Genomic DNA, 19419 nt, shown 5'->3' with positions numbered 1-19419 from the left:
GTCAGGACGTTTGCTAAAGCTTTATCCTTTCTGGTCAAGGTCTTGTTCTGTGTGCAAGGACTCATTTGGCACTTCGGTCTGATTTGAGATCAAACCCATCCAGCTGGCACTGCTTGCCTTCCGACCGTGACTTTGGAACACGCCTTCACCCTGGCTCCTCTGGGACCAGATTGCCCCCTTAGAACTCCCAGTCTTAGGCCTGTGGGCTGTTTGAGCTGTTTAGCCTGTTTGAAAATGACTCTCAGGAGTTCCCTGGTGGTCTAATGGTTAGGATTCAGCGCTTTCTCTTCCAAGAGCCCAAGTTCAACCCCTCACTGGGGGACTGAGATCCTGCAAGTCAAGCGGCGAAAAAAAATAAAGTTAGTCACTTACCCCTCTCTTCCAAACGAACCAAAAATCGCCTCTGAGGAACTGGATCCTCGTTATCTGAATATTTTGAGGGTGCCCCTCCCTCCTGTTTTGCTGTTGTTGTTGTTCAGTCAATAAGTTGTGTCCGACTCTTTGCAACCCCATGGACTCTGTCCCACCAGGCTCCCCTGTCCATCACTACCTCCCGGAGTTTGCCCAAGTTCACGTCCATTGAGTTGATGATGCTATCCAACCGTCTCATCCTTTGCCGCCCTCTTTTCCTTTTGCCCTCAATCTTACCTAGCATCAGGGCTTTGCCAGTGAGTTAGCTGGAGGAGAGAATGGCAAACCACTCCAGTATTCTTGCCACGAGAACCCTTTGAACAGTATAAAAAGGCAAAAAGATATGACACCGAAAGATAAGCACCCCCAGGTTGGAAGGTGTCCAATAGGCTACTTGGGAAGAAAGGAGGCCACTTACCAATAGTGCCCTTCTACTAACAGCCTCCTAATGCCTGTCTGATATTATGTCTTAAACCATTGTCCTTCTTCATACACGTTTCTAACTAAATGGACTCACCTGACCAGAAGCAATTGAGGACAGCAGGAGCAGGGACCCAGCCCCTGGCAGCCCGGTGCCATCTCCATGGTGGCCCCAGACCTGGGGGCCTACCCCAGGCCAAACTTATTTTCTTAAAACTCAATTGGACAACGATTCCTCTAAAATTTCCAGAACTGAATGGAACACCTATTTCTATTGGTATTTTGAGGCTTCCAAATGTTGTCAGGAGCCTAAAACTGCCCCTCTGCAAAATGAGATGTTAAGATTCACTGAGGCAAACAGACAATAAGATAAAGCGGCTCCTGATGCCTAAGGCTCTTCCTGGCTTGTTTGTCTCAGCTCGGCCCCCAGCACCGTCCTCCTCCTCTCTGTCCCTGCCCCCAGCCCTCCTCTATACCCTCACACTCATTCTCTTGTCCAGCTTCCCTTTTTCTCTGAAATTCTGCCCATTCCATTTTCCTCTAAACTGGTCCTTTTAAACTTAAGCTTCTGAAGACCCAGAAGCTAACACCGTTTTTATGCTCCATGGACTTAAAGCTCAGCTGTGAGCCACAGCCAAAGACCTTCCTAAAGTAACCAAAGACCGCACTCACACATCTGCTGAGGAATCTCGTACAGTCATGCAAACCTATCCACCTGATCTCTCAGGCTTATGTCAGCTAGTTCACATGCTTGTCAGTGAAGCCAGGCTCCACATTCAGTCTGCCACGAGCTGGCAAGATCCTGAAGGGTCTCTAGGATTACAACTGGGAGACTTGACCATTAACTTACATGATCGGACTTGGTCAATCACTCAGTGACGTCATCAGGCCATTCCTAGGACTTTCCCAAAGCCTGCTTTTGTTGTTTGTTTGTTGAATACTTTTCGATCTAGCTCGCTGCACCAGATCCAGGTCGCCGCACACGGGACCTTTGACCGTCACTGCAGCATGAGGGTTCTTTAGTCGCAGCCTGCAAACTCTTATCTGTGGCCTGTGAGACCTAGTTCCCTGACCAGGGATTGAACCCAGGCCCCCTGCATTGGGAGTGTGGAGTCTTAGCCACCGGACCACCAGGGAAGTCCCTAGCAAGTACCTTTTTGCTTCTACTTGGGAAGAAAAACAACTCACCTGGACAGTAATGCCACAGGATTTACTGTTTTCCCGTTTCTGGCAAATCCTAGAGGCTGACCTGTTCAGTACCAGGTTCCCCAGCAGTTCTGCTGTGTTGTAGTATGTGGGTGAAGTTGCCTCTCTGCTCTCCTTCTCAAACCTCCGTACAGGAAGACTGCCTCCAGTCGCTAGGACTTTTAGCCTTAAAGGGACATAATGTCCGAGAAAAATTGCAGTTTGCCCAAAACCAGATTCCATGTTTAGGGCATCTGATATCAGAACCAGAGCCCCACCAAGGTTCAGATAGACTTCATAATGTCCCAGGTTTTCCCAAACCCAAAACTCAGCACCAACTGTCAGGTTTTTCTCGAGCTAGCTGGTTATTGCTATAACTGGATTCCAAATTTCTGTTTTGGCCAAACAAGAATAGCAAGAACAGATAAGAAAGCCTTCCTCAGCGAGCAATGCAAAGAAAGAGAGGAAAACAACAGAATGGGAAAGACTAGAGATCTCTTCAAGAAAATTAGAGATACCAAGGGAACATTTCATGCAAAGATGGGCTCGACAAAGGACAGAAATGGTATGGACCTAACAGAAGCAGAAGATATTAAGAAGAGGTGGCAAGAATACACAGAAGAACTGTACAAAAAAGATCTTCACGACCCAGGTAATCACGATGGTGTGATCACTGACCTAGAGCCAGACATCCTGGAATGTGAAGTCAAGTGGGCCTTAGAAAGCATCACTACGAACAAAGCTAGTGGAGGTGATGGAATTCCAGTGGAGCTATTTCAAATCCTGAAACATGATGCTGTGAAAGTGCTGCACTCAATATGCCAGCAAATTTGGAAAACTCAGCAGTGGCCACAGGACTGGAAAAGGTCAGTTTTCATTTCAATCCCAAAGAAAGGCAGTGCCAAAGAATACTCAAACTACCGCACAATTGCACTCATCTCACACGCTAGTAATGTTCAAAATTCTCCAAGCCAGGCTTCAGCAATACGTGAACCGTGAACTTCCAGATGTTCAAGCTGGTTTTAGAAAAGGCAGAGGAACCAGAGACCAAATTGCCAACATCCTCTGGATCATGGAAAAAGCAAGAGAGTTCCAGAAAAACATCTATTTCTGCTTTATTGAGCATGCCAAAGCCTTTGACTGTGTGGATCACAATAAACTGTGGAAAATTCTGAAAGAGATGGGATACCAGACCACCTGACCTGCCTCTTGAGAAATTTGTATGCAGGTCAAGAAGCAACAGTTAGAACTGGACATGGAATAACAGACTGGTTCCAAATAGGAAAAGGAGTATGTCAAGGCTGTATATTGTCACCCTGCTTATTTAACTTCTATGCAGAGTACATCATGAGAAATGCTGGGCTGGAAGAAGCACAAGCTGGAATCAAGATTGCCGGGAGAAATAACCTTAGATATGCAGATGACACCACCCTTATGGCAGAAAGTGAAGAGGAACTAAAGAGCCTCTTGATGAAAGTGAAAGAGGAGAGTGAAAAAGTTGGCTTAAAACTCAACATTCAGAAAACGAAGATCATGGCATCTGGTCCCATCACTTCATGGGAAACAGTGGAAAGTGTCAGACTTTATTTTGGGGGGCTCCAAAATCACTGCAGATGGTGACTGCCGCCATGAAATTAAAAGACGCTTACTCCTTGGAAGAAAAGTTATGACCTGCCTAGACAGCATATTGAAAAGCAGAGACATTACTTTGCCAACAAAGGTTTGTCTAGTCAAGGCTATGGTTTTTCCAGTGGTCATGTATGGATGTGAGAGTTGGACTGTGAAGAAAGCTGAGCCCCGAAGAACTGATGCTTTTGAACTGTGGTGTTGGAGAAGACTCTTGAGAGTCCCTTGGACTGCAAGGAGATCCAACCAGTCCATTCTGAAGGAGATGAGCCCTGGGATTTCTTTGGAAGGAATGATGCTAAAGCTGAAACTCCAGTCCTTTGGCCACCTCATGCGAAGAGTTGACTCATTGGAAAAGACTCTGATGCTGGGAGGGATTGGGGGCAGGAGGAGAAGGGGACGACAGAGGATGAGATGGCTGGATAGCATCACTGACTCGATGGATGTGAGTCTGAGTGAACTCCAGGAGTTGGTGATGGACAGGGAGTCCTGGCGTGCTGCAGTTCATATGGTCGAAAAGAGTTGGACACAACTGAGCGACTGGACTGAACTGAACTGTATGTTTTACTAAAGAATAACAACCCAGGCCAATTGTATGGGACGAATAGGACTACATAGACTTTAAGACCCTAAAGGAGAGTTTGCTGAACCCACCTGCCCTTGGGCATTCCAGTTATCTGATTCCCGGTTTCCTTTTTGTACAGGAAAAGGAAGAGAATGCCCTTGAGGTGTTACCCCAAAACCGAAAGACTACCACTGACCCGCAGGGCATCATAGCTAGCAGCTTCTGCTTGGCACAGGGGCACCTTCTGTTGCCTGAGGGGTGTTCCCGCCACTGCCCTCTGGTTCTGGAGCTTTTGAAGGAGCAGAATTGGTGACAGGTTGGTGTTGGGGCTTGAGACGGAGCAGTCCAGTCCTTGGACCCAGAAGTGTCGCCTGGGTGGACAGCAGCAGCCTGGAGCGACGCAGGTCCAGACGGGGAGACAAAGCTCAGGAGTCACGGGCAGGGAGGTCGCCAGGAGGGCCCAGGTGTGCTGCCTCGCGTGGGGCTTCCGCAGCGGGCGGGCCCGTGGGCAGAAGCAGCAGTCGTCCTGAGGCCAACCACTTGGCTGCTGTCACAGAGATGGCCCGGGCTGCCGTCCGATTGGGCACCATCCTGCTTCTCCACTCTGATGCCGTGTCCTCTAGCAGCTGCCCCTCAACCGCTCTTCCCCACCCCTCACATCCCAGACAGGGCCCTGTGCTCACCTGTGCCTGCGCTCACGTGTTCCTGTGCTCACCTGTGCCTGTGCTCACCTATATCTGTGCTCACCTGTGCCTGTGCTCACCTGTGCCTGTGCCCACGTGTGCCTGTGCCCACGTGTTCCTGTGCTCACCTGTGCCTGTGCTCACCTATATCTGTGCTCACCTGTGCCTGTGCTCACCTGTGCCTGTGCTCACGTGTGCCTATGGTTACCTGTTCCTGTGCTCACGTGTGCCTGTGCCCACGTGTGCCTGTGCCCACCTGTGCCTGTGCCCACGTGTTCCTGTGCTCACCTGTGCCTGTGCTCACGTGTGCCTGTGCTCACCTGTGCCTGTGCTCACGTGTGCCTGTGCTCACCTGTGCCTGTGCTCACGTGTGCCTGTGCTCACCTGTGCCTGTGCTCACGTGTGCCTGTGGTCACCTGTGCCTGTGCTCACGTGTTCCTGTGCTCACCTGTGCCTGTGCTCACCTGTGCCTGTGCTCCCGTGTTCCTGTGCTCACCTGTACCTGTGCTCACTGTGCCTGTGCTCACCTGTTCCTGTGCTCACCTATATCTGTGCTCATCTGTGCCTGTGCTCACTTGTATCTGTGCTCACGTGTTCCTGTGCTCACCTGTTCCTGTGCTCATGTGTTCCTGTGCTCACCTATATCTGTGCTCACCTATGCCTGTGCTCACGTGTTCCTGTGCTCACCTGTATCTGTGCTCACGTGTGCCTGTGCTCATCTGTGCCTGTGCTCACCTGTGCCTGTGCTCACATGTATCTGTGCTCACCTGTACCTGTGCTCTACTTGATTCTGATGGTGAGTGGTTTCCAGCCTCTGTGCCCCACTAGGACAGGGGTTCTCTCTTTTCTCTAAACATTGTATTCATAGCCAGGCTCCGCGTACACGGCAGGCAGACAGATGGGTGGTTACTGAACTGGAGGAAAACTTTAGAGCTGGTCCACCCTCTTCACTATCTGAATCATCTTCCCCACCCCTGATCACAGGGTTTAAGCCCCAGTGACCAAAACCCCAGGTGCCATTCTGGGTCTGGACCTACAGTGAGACACACCCAGGGAAAAGGGCACAGGAGTGAATTTCACTGGCCTGGTTCCCAGTCTTGATTCTGCCCTGAGTTCACGGTTTCTCTCTTTTTTAAAAAAAAATCCAGCTTCAACTTCCTGAACGATTTCATTTTTTACTATTTTTTAAAAATAATAACCCATGTTCTAGAAGGCATGTTCACTTCCTGGCCCCCAGGTGGCGCTAGTGGTAAAGAATCTGCTTGCCGTGAAGGAGACACGGGAGATGTGGGTTCAGTCCCTGGGTCGGGAAGATCCCCTGGAAAAGGGCATGGCAACCCCCTCCAGTATTCTTGCCTGGAGAATCCCAAGGACAGAGGAGCCTGGCGGGCTACAGTCCACGGGGTCGCAAAGAGTCGGACATGACTGAGCCACTGAGTGAGCACTTAGTCTTACCTGGGCTTCCCAGGTGGCTCAGTGGTGAAGAATCCACCTGCCAGTGCTGGAGACGTAGGTCTTATCCCTGGGTCAGGAAGATCCCCGGAAGAGGAAATGGCAACCCACTTCAGTATTCTTGCCTGGAGAATCCCAGACAGGAACCTGGCGGGCTACACTCCAGGAGGTTGCAGAGTCAAACAGGACTGAGCACACGCACACACACCAGTCTTGCCTAAAGAGCCCACACTTCCGTGAGCCTCCTCACAGGAGCCCCGCAGGAGAGAGGAAAAACTCTCCTGCTTTCCACAGGAGAAGGAAGAAGTAGCCTTTGGAAATATGCCCAGAGAGTTCTGTGCTTCACAAAAGCCCTGCCTCAAGGAAACTTCCACTGGAGCCTCGCCTCCCTGGGAATAATCAGAGCCTCACAGTCCCAAGAAGGCGATGGCACCCCACTCCAGTACTCTTGCCTTGAAAATCCCATGGACGGAGGAGCCTGGTGGGCTGCAGTCCATGGGGTCGCTGAGGGTTGGACACAACTGAGCGACTTCACTTTCACTTTTCACTTTCATGCATTGGAGAAGGAAATGGCAACCCACTCCAGTGTTCTTGCCTGGAGAATCCCGGGGACGGGGGAGCCTGGTGGGCTGCCATCTATGGGGTCGCACAGAGTCGGACACGACTGAAGCGACTTAGCAGCAGCAGCAGCACAGTCCTGAGGGAGGGGAAGTACCCCCTGCAGCCCCTCCTAGCCCTCCGGTCTCACCTGAGTTGGGACGGGGGTGGGTGGAGCAGCTCACAGACCCACAGCCCCGCTGAAAGGCCTAACAGACGTTCCACCACATCGAAGGGCGCCACGTCAAGCACAGACGACAGTGGGAAGAACTGAGAGCCTCATAAGAGAAAAACTAGGTGAACCCAGAGAGGAAGAGGGACGGGAAACAAGGACACAGAGGGAATTTCAGCCTCCCACACCTCCTGCTACAGCAGAGAGCAAACACAGCTTAACTTCCAGCCATACAAACAAGCTTCACACTGAAAGCATATTTACTTATACCCAGGACATAGTATCCCATCTTTCAACAAAAAGTAACAAAGTGTTCTACAAAGGGAAAAAACACAGCTTGAAAAGACAAGAGCAAGCTCAGAACCAGACTCAGATATGGTGGAAACTGCAGCATGATTGGCTCAGGAATTAAAATAACTATGATTAACATGCTAAGGGCCCTAATGGAGAAAGTGGATGACCTGAGAGAACTTGCTCAGTCGTGTCCGACTCTTTGCAACCCCATGGACTGTAGTCCACGGAATTCTCCAGGCCAGAATACTGGAGTGGGTAGCCAGCTGTTCCCTTCTCCAGGGGATCTTCCCAACCCAGGGATCGAACCCAGGTCTACCGCATTGTAGGCTAATTCTTTACCAGCTGAGCCACAAGGGAAGCCCAAGAGTACTGGGGTGAGTAGCCTATCCCTTCTCCAGTGGATCTTCCCGACCCAGGAATGGAACCGGGGTCTCCTGCATTGCAGGCAGATTCTTTACTGTCTGAGCTATCAGGGAAGCCCCCTCGTGAGAACAGGTGGGTAATATAAGCAGAGATGGAAACTAAAGAAAATCAAAAGGAATGCCTGAAGTCAAAACTAATGTAACTGTGAGACAACGGCAAAAGGTGTAACATGCAAAGAACAGCACAACCAGAGGGAAAGAGAAAGGAGCAGAAGAAATATTTGAATAATGGCTGAGAATTTCCCCCAATTAATGATAAACACCAAACCACAGATCTATGAAGCTCAGAGAGCGCTATGCAGGCAAATACCAAACAAACAAACAAACAAACAAACAAAAAAAACCCTACACTAAGACATGTTATATCTTAACTGCAGAAAAATCAAGGACAAAGAAACGCTTGAAGAAAGCAGAAGAAACAAACACCTTACCCTACAGGGACAGGGATAAAATTTCACCTGATGTCTCACAAATCATGCAAGCAAAACTGAAAAATCCCTTCCACTTAGAATCCAGTGAAATTACCCCTCAAAAGTGAAGGGACATACACTTTCTCAGACAAACAAAAGCCAGAGGAGACACCCCCCAGCCCCAAGGGCCGGCACACTGGGTCAGCATTGCGCACGGGCTGCGTGTGGGAACGGCCCAGGACTCACGGATGGCCCGAGCCTGACCAAGTGATGACCACCTAGGCTCCTGGGCCACAGGACAGCCCCGCTGGAGGGCTGCATCGTCTACGGGAAGCCCCCGCCCTCAGCCCACCCACCCACGGCTGCATCCTTCCCCGGCCCGTGAGCTTCTGCCCTAAACCTCGGCTCTGCAGCCTCCCAGGCTCAGGCTGTGGCCTCTGGTTGGAGACCATGTCTCTCGACAGGTCAGCCGTCGGGGGATGAGACCAGCAGCCACGGCGGGCAGCACTCTTCAGAGCTCCTGGGAGTCAGCTTGTTTGCAGGCCCCCGAGTCCTCTGCTCACGCGGGACAGGGTCCTGATCCCAAACTCCACCCCCGACACCTGGAGGAAAATGGAGCTGTCCAGAGTGCTGGAATCGCTGAGCCTGGACGGAGCCCTGTCCAGCCCGAGGGGCTGTGCCCTACAGGCCCGGAGCACACACGGCTAGAGCCCCAGCTTCAGGAGGAGCCTGATCCAGGCCCAACAGGAGGGCCGTGGCTCCTCTGCCCTCCTCACGAACTGGAGCGCAGACGGGGAGCGAGGCCTTCGGGCTGAACACCTGCTGTCTGCTGCAAACCCAAGTTAAACTGGCACTAGCACCACTTGGGAAGCCCAGACTCGCACATACTTATCTTCTAAATTGGGCTTTCCAGGTGGCTTAGTGGTAAAGAATCCACCTACAATTCAAGAGATGTGGGTTCGATCCCTGGGTCAGGAAGATCCCCCGGAGAAAGCAATGGCCACTCCAGTATTCTTGACTGGGAAATCCCACAGACAGAGGAGCCTGGCAGGCTACAGTCCATGGGGTCGCAAAAGAGTTGGACACGACTGAGTACTCACGCATCCATGCATCTTCTAAATTATTTAACTTCTATTCTTCCAAATCTTATAGTAAAATTGATGCTCCAGAACGTTGTACCACAAATATTCTATTGTTTTGCATTCTCTCTGCATAGAATTGGGCTGTGCAGATTCCAGTTTGAGAAGTGTGTAGTAGTATAGTACTTGGAGTTGGTCAGAAGATTAGATGGAAAAACGAATTATCACTGTAACTTTAAATAGCAACAAATTATTAAAAGCGGTTCCAAAAGGCTATTTTTCTTTCTTTCTTTCTTTTTTTTTTTTGGTTGCGCCGGCTTCTGGGATCTTCATTGCCCCAACCAGGGATTGAACCCTGGCTCCAGCACTGAATACTAACCCCTGGATGGCTAGAGAATTCCCCAAAAGGGTATTTTTAAAAGAATCTTAAAAGTGGTTCTGAAGGAGTCTTAAGGAGTCCTATTGAAGGTATTAGACACAAACCTCCTTGACAGTTTGGGAAGGGGAAACCTGGGGCCCAGAGGAGGGAGTCTGGCCAGAGAATTCATTCCGGACAGTGCACCTTTCCTGTATCCGTCAGAGAGCTTCGGCTGAGGTTCCGGAGGCCTAGCCCCGCCCCCAGAGCTAGCCCCGCCCCTATCCGGGCAGCCTCCGCACGTGCGCCCTGCCGGCACCGCGCACGTCCGCGGGGCGAGGGAAGGGGCGGGGCGAGCCGAGCCTGGAGGGTCTGCGCGGGGAGAGCATGGCCACGCTGCGGCGGCTGCGAGAGGTGCCCCGGCACCTGCTGGTCTGCGAGAAGTCCAACTTCGGCCATGACAAGTCGCGCCACCGGCATCTCGTGGAGACGCACTATTACAATTACAGGGTGAGTCCTGGCCCTGGGTCCGCGAATCGCGCACCCTCCCTCCCGCGAGCGCGGGAGGCTCGGGGAGAACCGGGCTCTGCTCCGGGGGCCAGTCCTCGTCGCGCAGAGGGGCGGGGCCCTCGCTCGGCATGCTGGGAGCTGTAGTCTCTCCGTGGTTCCAGGCTCGTGTGTTAGCTCGCTTCAGGACCACAGGTCCCAGGGTGCACCGGGGCGGGGCGGTGCTCCTCCGTCGAGGGCGGGGCAGGGTTCGCGGGGCCTCTAGTCTCTTACTGTGGCCTGGCCCCGCCCCAGGCGTGCTGCGCCCCAGGGGCGGGGCCGGGAGGAGGGGGCGGGGCCAGGACGGGCCGGGGCGGGGCGGCCTCCCTCCTTCCCAGCCGCTGGCTTCTTGCGCCCGCGCGCCTCTCCGGAGCGGCGAGCCCAGTCACGTCCGGGAGCTGCTTGCTCCTCTAAACGGCTTACGGCGTCTAGTTTGATCCCTGAAAAGCTTTTTCTTCTGCCCGCTGCTCTCCGCCTTGTCCATCCAGGGCGCCAGGGAGGCGTTTGGGCAGCTTTTGGCAGAAATTCGCCTCGGCGGCCTTGCCCGCAGCGATGTTTGCTGGTGTTCCCTGGAAGTGTCGCCCGCCCCGGGGCCCTTTTCGCGGCTGAGGCGTCAGTGGGGTTAGTGACTGGACCTGCTGAGAGGAGGAGACACCCCCTGACTCCCGGGCAGGGTCTGCTGGGAAGGCTTCACCGACCCGTGCAAGTGGGGCGGGCTCCAGACTACACCTTGAAATGGAAGCGCGTGAAGCCTCACACTTTTAAGATGATCAGCCTAATCCCAACTCAGGCCTCACTGGCCAGTGTCTCAGACACAAGTGGCGACCCCGGTTAGTGTCCCCGCTTTGGGAGAGTGGCCTTTTTCAAGGTGTGGAGCAGCCGGGCACCGCTGGAAACCTGTTGGGTGGAACGTCTCTGCTCTGGATGGATAGCTGTTCACAGACAGCCGTCTGGGAGGTGCACCGTGTCCTCCCCAGGCCACGTGCAGAGCTTTTCTGTCGAGGCAGTGGGAACACCCAGCTGACTTCTGCTTCCATGCAGCCTCTTACTAACCAGTGTCCCTAAATTCCTTACGCCCTAAGGGACAGTTCCTCTGATTCCAGCCTGGTACCAGGATACACAGATTTGGGGATATTCACGTGTACTTGTTGAGTCCCTAAGTCATGTCTGACTTTTTGTGGCCCCACAGACTGTAACCCGCCAGGCTCCTCTGTCCATGGGATTTCCCTGGCAAGAATACTGGAGTGGGTTGCCATTTCCTTTCCCAGGGGATCTTCCTGACCCAAGGATCAAACCCACGTCTCTTGCATTGGCAGGCAGATTCTTTACCACTCTATTTCCCTAAAAATTAATTAATGTAGTGAGAGGAACAGGACATCAAATATATTGCTTATTTTCAAAAGATAAAACGCAAGCAAGAGTTTCCCATTAAAATTATTTTTTCATTCAATTTTCCTATACTGTGCACTTGAATTCAGAAATGGAAAACTTGAATTGTTAGATTTCTCATTTCCTGAGATTAGTAAATTAATTTCAGAGTTTTGTTGAAAGTTGTGGAGGAATGGTTAGTAGCCTTAATTATGTTGTATCATCACTAAATCCTGGGTGTTGATCTTCGTGAAAATAAAACTTGTTTAAACCTATAATGGAGTATAATCTGCAAAAAGACTGAATCACATGCTATACACATGAAACTAGTATAATACTGTAAGTCAACCATGCTTCTATTGTTAATAAAAAAAAGTAAGTTTTTTATATTGTATATTCCAATAGGTTTCGTTTCTGATTCCTGAATGTGGGATACTATCAAAAGAACTGAAAGATCTGGTCATGGGATTTGGACCCTATTACTTTGTGAAGGGTTTACCTCTTTATGAGTTAATCACACACGAATTCATCAATACTTTCGTCAAGAAAGGTAAGAAAAACCACACAGTGTCTGTGAACATGCTGGGATGCGGAAGGCAGGGAGGCCACATTGCAATTCCAGGGCTCCTGCCGTGTTCGAATCAGACTGATGGAGCTCATCTGCGAGATCAGGCGTGTGCGGCCCGCCCTCCGCCCCTCAGTAGCTCAGCCTGCTCTGTGCATCCTCAGGTTTGGTTTCTGGTTCCGCGGGTCCGCACGCGTCCCGTGGGGGTGTTGTCACACAAGGCTCGTGGAGAGGAAGAGCTTTCAGGCCTTGTGCTCAGATGCGCTGCCGTCGGGCGTGGCTGCAAGGACCGCTGTGCTCCGTGCAGTGCCCGCAACAGCCGTCTCAGCATGTTGGTCTCCTGATGCAGCCACACTGCCGTCTACACGGCCAGGTGCTGACAGGGGCCCAGCCTATTCCGCTTGGACCCTGCGGCCCTCAGTCCCATCTGTGTCTGCTGGGTTGACTGGCTTGTTCCAGTTACTTCCCGGGAGCCACTCCAGCGTCTTTAAGGATCCGCCCTCACTGCAGGCATCACTGCACAGGAGCCACTGGCCTCTTGTCGTCGGTCTCGCCGACCTGATTCCTTTCGTTGGTTTTGAAACTGGATGCTGAGGAATTCCCCGGCGGTCCGGTGGTGAGGACTCCAGGCTTTCACTGCCCAGGGCCTGGGTTCAATCCTTGGTCAGGGAACTAGGATGACACAAAATGCATGGTGCAGCCAAAAAAAATAAAGAAAGTCTGATGCTCTAATTGCTAACGATGTGGGCCCGGGCACGGCAGGCACTTTACCTGGGTGACTCGACGTCACCCAGCAACGACACTGTGAGATGGACTGCAGCCCCTGTTTTACAGGTGAGGAAATCAAGGCTCAGGGAGCCCGAGTGGCTCTGTTGACGTCACACAAGCTCTTGGCAGGTTTGAGTCCCACCCGAAACTCGGCCTGGCTGGCGTGTGCGTCGCCTGCTCTTGCACTCTGGGCCTCTCTGCAGCGTCCGCACAGCTGCACGCGTGTGCTGTGCCGTGACAGCCGGCTGGCACAGACCGGCCCTGGGTGGGGACGTGAACAAACTGGGCCTGGCCTCGTGTGTCCTCCACCTTCACTTTGGCCAGTTTAGGGTTATTGAGTGAGCGGGACCCGTAACCTGGAAGATTGGTTATCATGTTAAATTAATCCACTAACTTTTTGCAGATTTTTTTTCTTAATTTCTCCTCTGGGCTGTCTTTCAGGTTCGTGCTATGCACTGACATACAACACAAATATTGATGAGGATAATACTGTTGCCCTGCTGCCAAATGGTAAGCACACTCAGTTTCCTTCATTCAAGGAAATGCATACTGTAAAAAAGAAAAAGTCAAAATCGTACAGGTGTGAGTAAAGTGACGGTCCACCCCTTCATCCAGCTCCCCTCAAACTCATTCCATTCTTAGCAGGCACTCTTACTAGCAGGTCAGTATTTATTCTTCTAGACACATTCTGTGAATTTAAAATCACACATACAGGTTGTTCCTTTTCTTTAAAAAAACATGTATTATATCACACTCTGTTGTTTCTCAATTATCTTTTTTTCCCCAAGGTCTGTCTCCTAGACATCTTTCCATATCAGTGCATACAGTTTTAATTTACTATTTTTAATGTCTTGAAAATATCCCAAAGAGGTGTACCATAATTTGTTTATTCTTTCTTTAATAAAAAGATTAATTTCTAGTTTCACTATAATAAAGAATGTCTTTATACATGTAATTATAAATAATACTCTTGTTTATAAGTAAGATATATATGGATAAATAATATACTTGTATTATAAAAAGATCTTTATGTGCACTGGTATTTAACTGCTCAATTTGCCTTGCTTTCTCTTAGAGAACATGTTATATTTTTATTTTATTTTTTAACACCAAAAACATGAGAACACATTATATGTTTAATGTCTCTTTATGGGAATTATTATTTGATTTATAGGGAAATTAATTTTATCCCTGGATAAAGACACTTATGAAGAAACTGGACTTCAGGGCCGTCCATCTCAGTATTCTGGCAGGAAAACCATGAGATTCAGTAAGTTTGGTGCTCTCTCCATCAATTTCTAACAAAAGGTAGTGGTCTTCTGTAGCAGTTCGAATTTACATGTTTGAACTGCTTCTCTTCTCTTTGTGTAGAAGCAGTGTGGCTTAGTCTCGTCTTTAAAATTCCTCATCAGAGAGGATGAGATCCTCCTGTGCAGCATGGTGACTTTAGCAACTGCATCTCATAAAGGTCGTAGACGTGGACCTGGTCTGTTAGAAACCTATGTTTCAGGTCACAGGTTCAAAGTAATGAACCCAACTTGTTCTTCGTTTTTTAAATTTTGCATTTAAACGTGGTTGATTTGCGGGAGAAGGCACTGGCACCCCACTCCAGTACTCTTGCCTGGAAAATCCCATGGACGGAGGAGCCTGGTAGGCTACAGTCCATGGGGTCACTAGGAGTCGGACACGACTGAGCAATTTCACTTTGACTTTTCACTTTCATGCATTGGAGGAGGAAATGGCAACCCACTCCAGTGTTCTTGCCTGGAGAATCCCAGGGACGGGGGAGCCTGGTGGGCTGCCGTCTATGAAGTCGCACAGAGTCAGACACGACTGAAGCGACTTAGCAGCAGCAGCAGCAGTTATTAGCTCAGTTCCTGAAATGCCCATCACAAGCAGAGTTTTGATTTGGTAAACCAAAGGGAGGCAAAGTGACTCTTTTCATCCATGAATTTTCCAAAACTCCTGATGTTTTTAATCCAGCATGTATTGCACAGTGCAGGCTGAGTGTGTATGCATGAACTATTTATTCCTCTCCATTTTTTAAAGTTGTTTCCATTGATCTGATGGATTTATCCTCTAACCTGGACTCCAAGAAGTATAAAAGAGTGTCTTGGGCCTTCAAAGAAAAGAAGCCGTTGAAGTTTGATTTTCTTTTGGCATGGCATCAAACAGGTATGAAAAATAAATTGTGTGATAACGATACAGTGGTGGTGAAATCTAGTTGTTAGCTGCAGGGGCACAGTGAGAATGGCGTGGTGATTCAGCCTACTGGTCAGGGATGCTGCGTACCTACATGGATATGGGTGTCGGCCTCTTCCTTGCCACCCACAGACCATAGCCCGCCAGGCTCCTCTCTCCATAGGATTCTCCAGGCCAGAATACTGGAGTGGGTAGCCATTCCCTTCTCCAGGGGATCTTCCTGACCCAGGGATCGAACCTAAGCCTCCCTCCCTAAAGATTCTTTACTGTCTAAGCCAGCAGGGAAACCCTTACATTACTTAAGTTTACCAAAAAAGTGAAAGTAGTGCTCAGCATGTGTCTCACAGCGAACTTCCGTGGAGGTGGTGGGCACCCCGGGAGGGAGAGCGCACCCCCAGGCTCCCTCCCCCAGAACCGCACTCAGCGTCTTATCCTCATGCCATCAGAGCTTTGACCTGGGTCTGTAAGCATCTGTGCTTTATCTTGATGTATTTCACGCATCTGTTAGCAAGCTGTGTCTTAAGGTGATTGCCTCTTCGCTTTGTGCCATTTGGAACTAACGGAAGGTTTGGCAGGGACGCTGTGCTTTGGGACAGCAGGGAGCCTGTAAACTTTGTTCAGGAACCCGTGTGGTCCCTCTGGCATCCGCATAGTTCAGGATTGTCCAGCCGGCTGCCTCGTCTCCCTGGGTTACGTGTCCGTCCAGAGCTCTTGAGGATGGTCTCATAGCAGCTGACCTTTCCCGTTTCTCTCCTTCCTCCCTCCAGCTCAGCTCCAGCAGCCTTGGCCAGAATGTTTTAAAGTAACAATTCTAGTGATGTATACAAACTTCTTCTTTGACATTGCAGGGTCATAATCAGGCATGTTGTTAAATGTCAGATTAAATTTGTTGTAACTTCTACTTGATTGGAACAATACATTGTTCACCATACATTCTGATCTGTTTACAACCACCTCACTCTTTGGCGAAGTGTTATCTTTGGCCCAAACCAAGATTATAAGGAATCAAAGCATCGTAGTTACCGTGGTGTGGTTCTGTCTCTTGGAGAAGAGGAAAGCCCTGGGTCCGTTTTGGAAGTAGGCCCCTCTGTCTGCTCTTCCTGGGAAGGTCGTGGTCCTTGGGTCCGGCAGGGTTGCCAGCGTGAACCCTGGGTCTGCATTACCTCAGTGCAGCTTCTGTGTGTGTGGTGTGGCCCCAGGGCCGAGAGGCCGGCATCTCAGTGGCTTGGAGTCTATGGAAGGCCTCCTGTGTGTTGGGTTCTGGAGAGCTCTGTGTTGTAAGACTCCTAGGTATTTTAGGGGCTTGTTGAGACCTGTGAAAGGTCTGAGGCTTTTGCCCTACTTGCAAGCTATGAGGTTAGCCTGCGCCGTCTCTTGGTCACTGGCGGGAGACACGAGATGCCCAGGGTCAGAAGCAGAGGACCGAATTACTCCCAGCAGTCTCAGCGGCCAGAGCATCAGCGTTTGCACCAGCTCACCAGGTCCCGGTTCCTGCAGGGGGCCTGCTCAGGCCAGTGACTGGTGCAAGCAGGGGGCAGCTGTTCACAAGGGCAGCCTGGAGCCTCAGGAGTGCAGACCTTTTATCCTGGGCAGTGAGCCTGCTGATCTCTGCCCTGGAGGGAGAGAAGCGGGAGGGAGGTACTCTTTGTAATATGCTGGACTGTTCGCAAGCCTGCCCCATGCTCCAGGGCGTCACTGTTTCCGTCTTCCAAGGCAACCGGAAAATGCTTCAGGACCCCCTGGGTCTTACTGGGTATCGAAGGCAAGCTGGACTGAGGTTCTGCCACTCGGCTCCTCTTCTGTCTTCTGTTTCCAGAGTGTGCAAGATACGCTCCTTTCTGTGTGTGTGTAGAGTTCACGAATTTTGAAGCATAAGCAAAGCTTTGGGTTTTACTTACTAGCTCAAAAGTTGCTTAGTGGAGCAGATGATGAGAGCAGTGTGGGTTGAATCTGAAAGCATTCGGATTTTCCAGGAAGACAAATGTTGACATAACTGGCTCTAGGAGCTGGAAGCAACTTAAATGGTTTTACTTTGAGTAAAGCTTTGTACAGCGCCCCCTGGTCTGACCTCACCCTCCCAGCTTCCCGAAACCCTCAGGCGGGAACGGGGTGGGCTCAGGGACTCGCTGAGCGTGTTCACACTCTTCAAGCGGCCTTATTTGGTGTGTCTGAAGGTGCAGAAGGATCCACGATGATGTCATACTTTTCCAGTTACGGAATTCAGGAGCATCAGCCAAAAATAGCACTGAGCACGACGCCGGACCTGCGGTGCCCCGTGCTGCGGAGCGGCCTGCTCGGGGGCGAGCCGGAGGTGGCCTGCAGCGCCCACGAGCTCTTCGACTGGCTGGGCGCCGTCTTCAGTCACGCAGACCTGTGCGTACGAGGGGGCTCCCAGGTCCCGGCGGGCTGGGGCTGGCTTCTCATTTCTAACGGGTTTAGTACTCTGAAAGTGATGGAGTGATGGATATAAAGGCGTCTTCTTTCTTTTCTTTTTCTTGCAGAAATAACGAGCCTTATAATTTCGTATCGACCTACTGCTGTCCGCAGCCGAGCGCGGTGGTGGCCCAGGCATCCCTGTGCTCTGTCACTGGTTTCCTCCTCCCGGAGCGGATATGTGTCCTGTTGGAGCAGCTGTGGTGAGAACGCTCGTTCTGTCCTGGCGTCTGCACCTCCGTGATGTTCTGGGGGTGGCGCTCGTGATGCAGGTCCCACAGTCCTCCTGCACACGTGTCCTTTTCCCCTCTTGCTTGGGTTCCCGTGCAGTAACGTCATCACCTTGTGTGATGTAATTAGTTATCCCTGGTGATGTTGCTGCACCCTTGTCCTTTCGGAAGGAGAAGAGCTGAACTGTGCTTCTTGAGAACAGACTGCTTGCTCTTCTTGACCCGCCTCGCCCAGACAGTTTCAGCGCAGTCAGTTACAGGATCACGTAAGAAAACAGCGGAGCTCCACGGATCACATGCTGGTCTGTTTTACGTGTTGGAGTTCTGCAAAATGCTTCACGTTTTGAAATGGGTGGGAAAAGGAGCTGACCACATCTGAATCCACATCACGTCTAAGAGCCAGCCTAGCCCTAATATCCGTGAGTCCCTGGACGCCAGTGACACGCCCCGGGCTGCGTGGTGTAAAGCAGCACAGAGTTTCCATTCCGGGAGGCGTCACGTAAACGGCGTCAGGCCACCCCAGTCCCTACTGAGAAGACTCTAGAGTGAGCCTGGTACCTTCGAAGTCATCACTTGGAAAATGTCAAAGATGTAGCTGTTGAGGCTTTTCCTTTTTAAATCCAGCATCCCTTTTTCACGTTTTTGCTTTGTGCTTTGATTTTTCTCAGTTAAGGTTGAAGTTTCAAAAATTTTAAAAGAGAAACCCGATGTTCTGCAGTGTCTCAGTCCACAGAACCCCCGAAAGCAGGACTCTTAAAGAGGGGAAAGGGTTCTTAACACAGTTTGTGGAGATGTTTTTTTGTTCTTTGAATCATATATGTTCTCCCACAGTAAAGGTAGGAGCCGCTAGAGTTTGTCCTATGCGCTGCATAGTGATGAAACTTTACTGAATTCACAGCATAGCACCAGGTGAATTTCTGTCTTCTGATTTTTATGAATAAAAGCTTAGGTGGAAGCTTCATAGGAGCATCTGAAATGCCATTGATCCTGAATAAGTAAAAATGAAGATAAATGTGACCATCCCTAAGTCTCCCTGTTTGTTAAGAAGTGTCTGTCTTTTTCAGTCGCTACTTTGATGAACCAAAGTTGGCCCCGTGGGTGACGCTGTCCGTTCAAGGCTTTGCAGACAGCCCTGTTTCCTGGAGAGAAAGTGAACACGGTTTTCAGAAAGGAGGAGAACACTTATACAACTTCGTGATCTTTAATAATCGGGACTACTGGCTTCAGATGGCCGTGGGGGCAAACGACGACTGTCCCCCGTAACAAGTGCAGCATTTACAACCACGCTTGTCGATGTTTGTCATCGTTCGTGGTGGCGTGAGGACTGTTCGCTCAGCCTTGGATGAGGTTTCTCAGGTCAGCGCCTGCCAGCATCTGCTCTGGACTTGGGCCCCTCCTCTGTGCACGGCCGGGCCTACTGTCCAGCGGAAGCTCGCAGCTGGTGTCTCCTCGTCCATGTGAGCCCAGGGGGTGGGCGACTGCCTGGTGCCTTGGGCCAGGATGGCCAGGGACCCGGGGTTCTGGGACCATTGGGTAAGATGTGCGCTGTGACTAGCTGTCTCACATAATAATAACAGACAGTCCTTACATCATACTCAGCAGAGCCAGTTCCTGCATTGAGTGCTGTTCATGTGTT

General features: G+C 50.8%; 1 protein-coding gene across 2 annotated transcripts; it reads left to right on the top strand.

The window, feature by feature from the left end:
* Positions 1-9622: 9622 nt before the first annotated feature.
* RPP40 (ribonuclease P/MRP subunit p40) lies at positions 9623-19386 on the top strand. 2 transcript variants are annotated; one of them, XM_055570508.1, is made up of 8 exons: positions 9623-10181; positions 11991-12135; positions 13360-13428; positions 14093-14188; positions 14968-15093; positions 17295-17493; positions 17622-17756; positions 18848-19386. In XM_055570508.1, exons 1-8 carry the CDS (start codon positions 10059-10061, stop codon positions 19044-19046), a joined length of 1092 nt encoding a protein of 363 aa, XP_055426483.1. In that variant the 5' UTR covers positions 9623-10058; the 3' UTR covers positions 19047-19386. The 2 variants fall into 2 exon arrangements, with proteins under 2 accessions (XP_055426483.1, XP_055426484.1); XM_055570509.1 differs by lacking the exon at positions 9623-10181 and adding an exon at positions 10595-11047.
* The last annotated feature ends 33 nt before the right edge of the window (positions 19387-19419 follow it).

This window comes from Bubalus kerabau, chromosome 3 (genome assembly GCF_029407905.1).
Source record: "Bubalus kerabau isolate K-KA32 ecotype Philippines breed swamp buffalo chromosome 3, PCC_UOA_SB_1v2, whole genome shotgun sequence".
NCBI classification, from domain to species: Eukaryota; Metazoa; Chordata; class Mammalia; order Artiodactyla; family Bovidae; genus Bubalus; species Bubalus kerabau.
Note: the sequence above shows the minus strand (reverse complement) of the source record. Positions and strands in the feature narration are given on the sequence as shown.

What these genes read in the sequence shown, in the direction of transcription:
- RPP40 (XM_055570508.1), top strand. Translation starts at nt 10,059, where the DNA reads ATGGCCACGCTGCGGCGGCTGCGAGAGGTGCCCCGGCACCTGCTGGTC. An exon ending in CGCACTATTACAATTACAGG is followed by an intron (nt 10,182 to 11,990) that starts GTGAGTCCTGGC and finishes ATATTCCAATAG; the next exon opens with GTTTCGTTTCTGATTCCTGA. An exon ending in TTTGGCATGGCATCAAACAG is followed by an intron (nt 15,094 to 17,294) that starts GTATGAAAAATA and finishes GTGTGTCTGAAG; the next exon opens with GTGCAGAAGGATCCACGATG.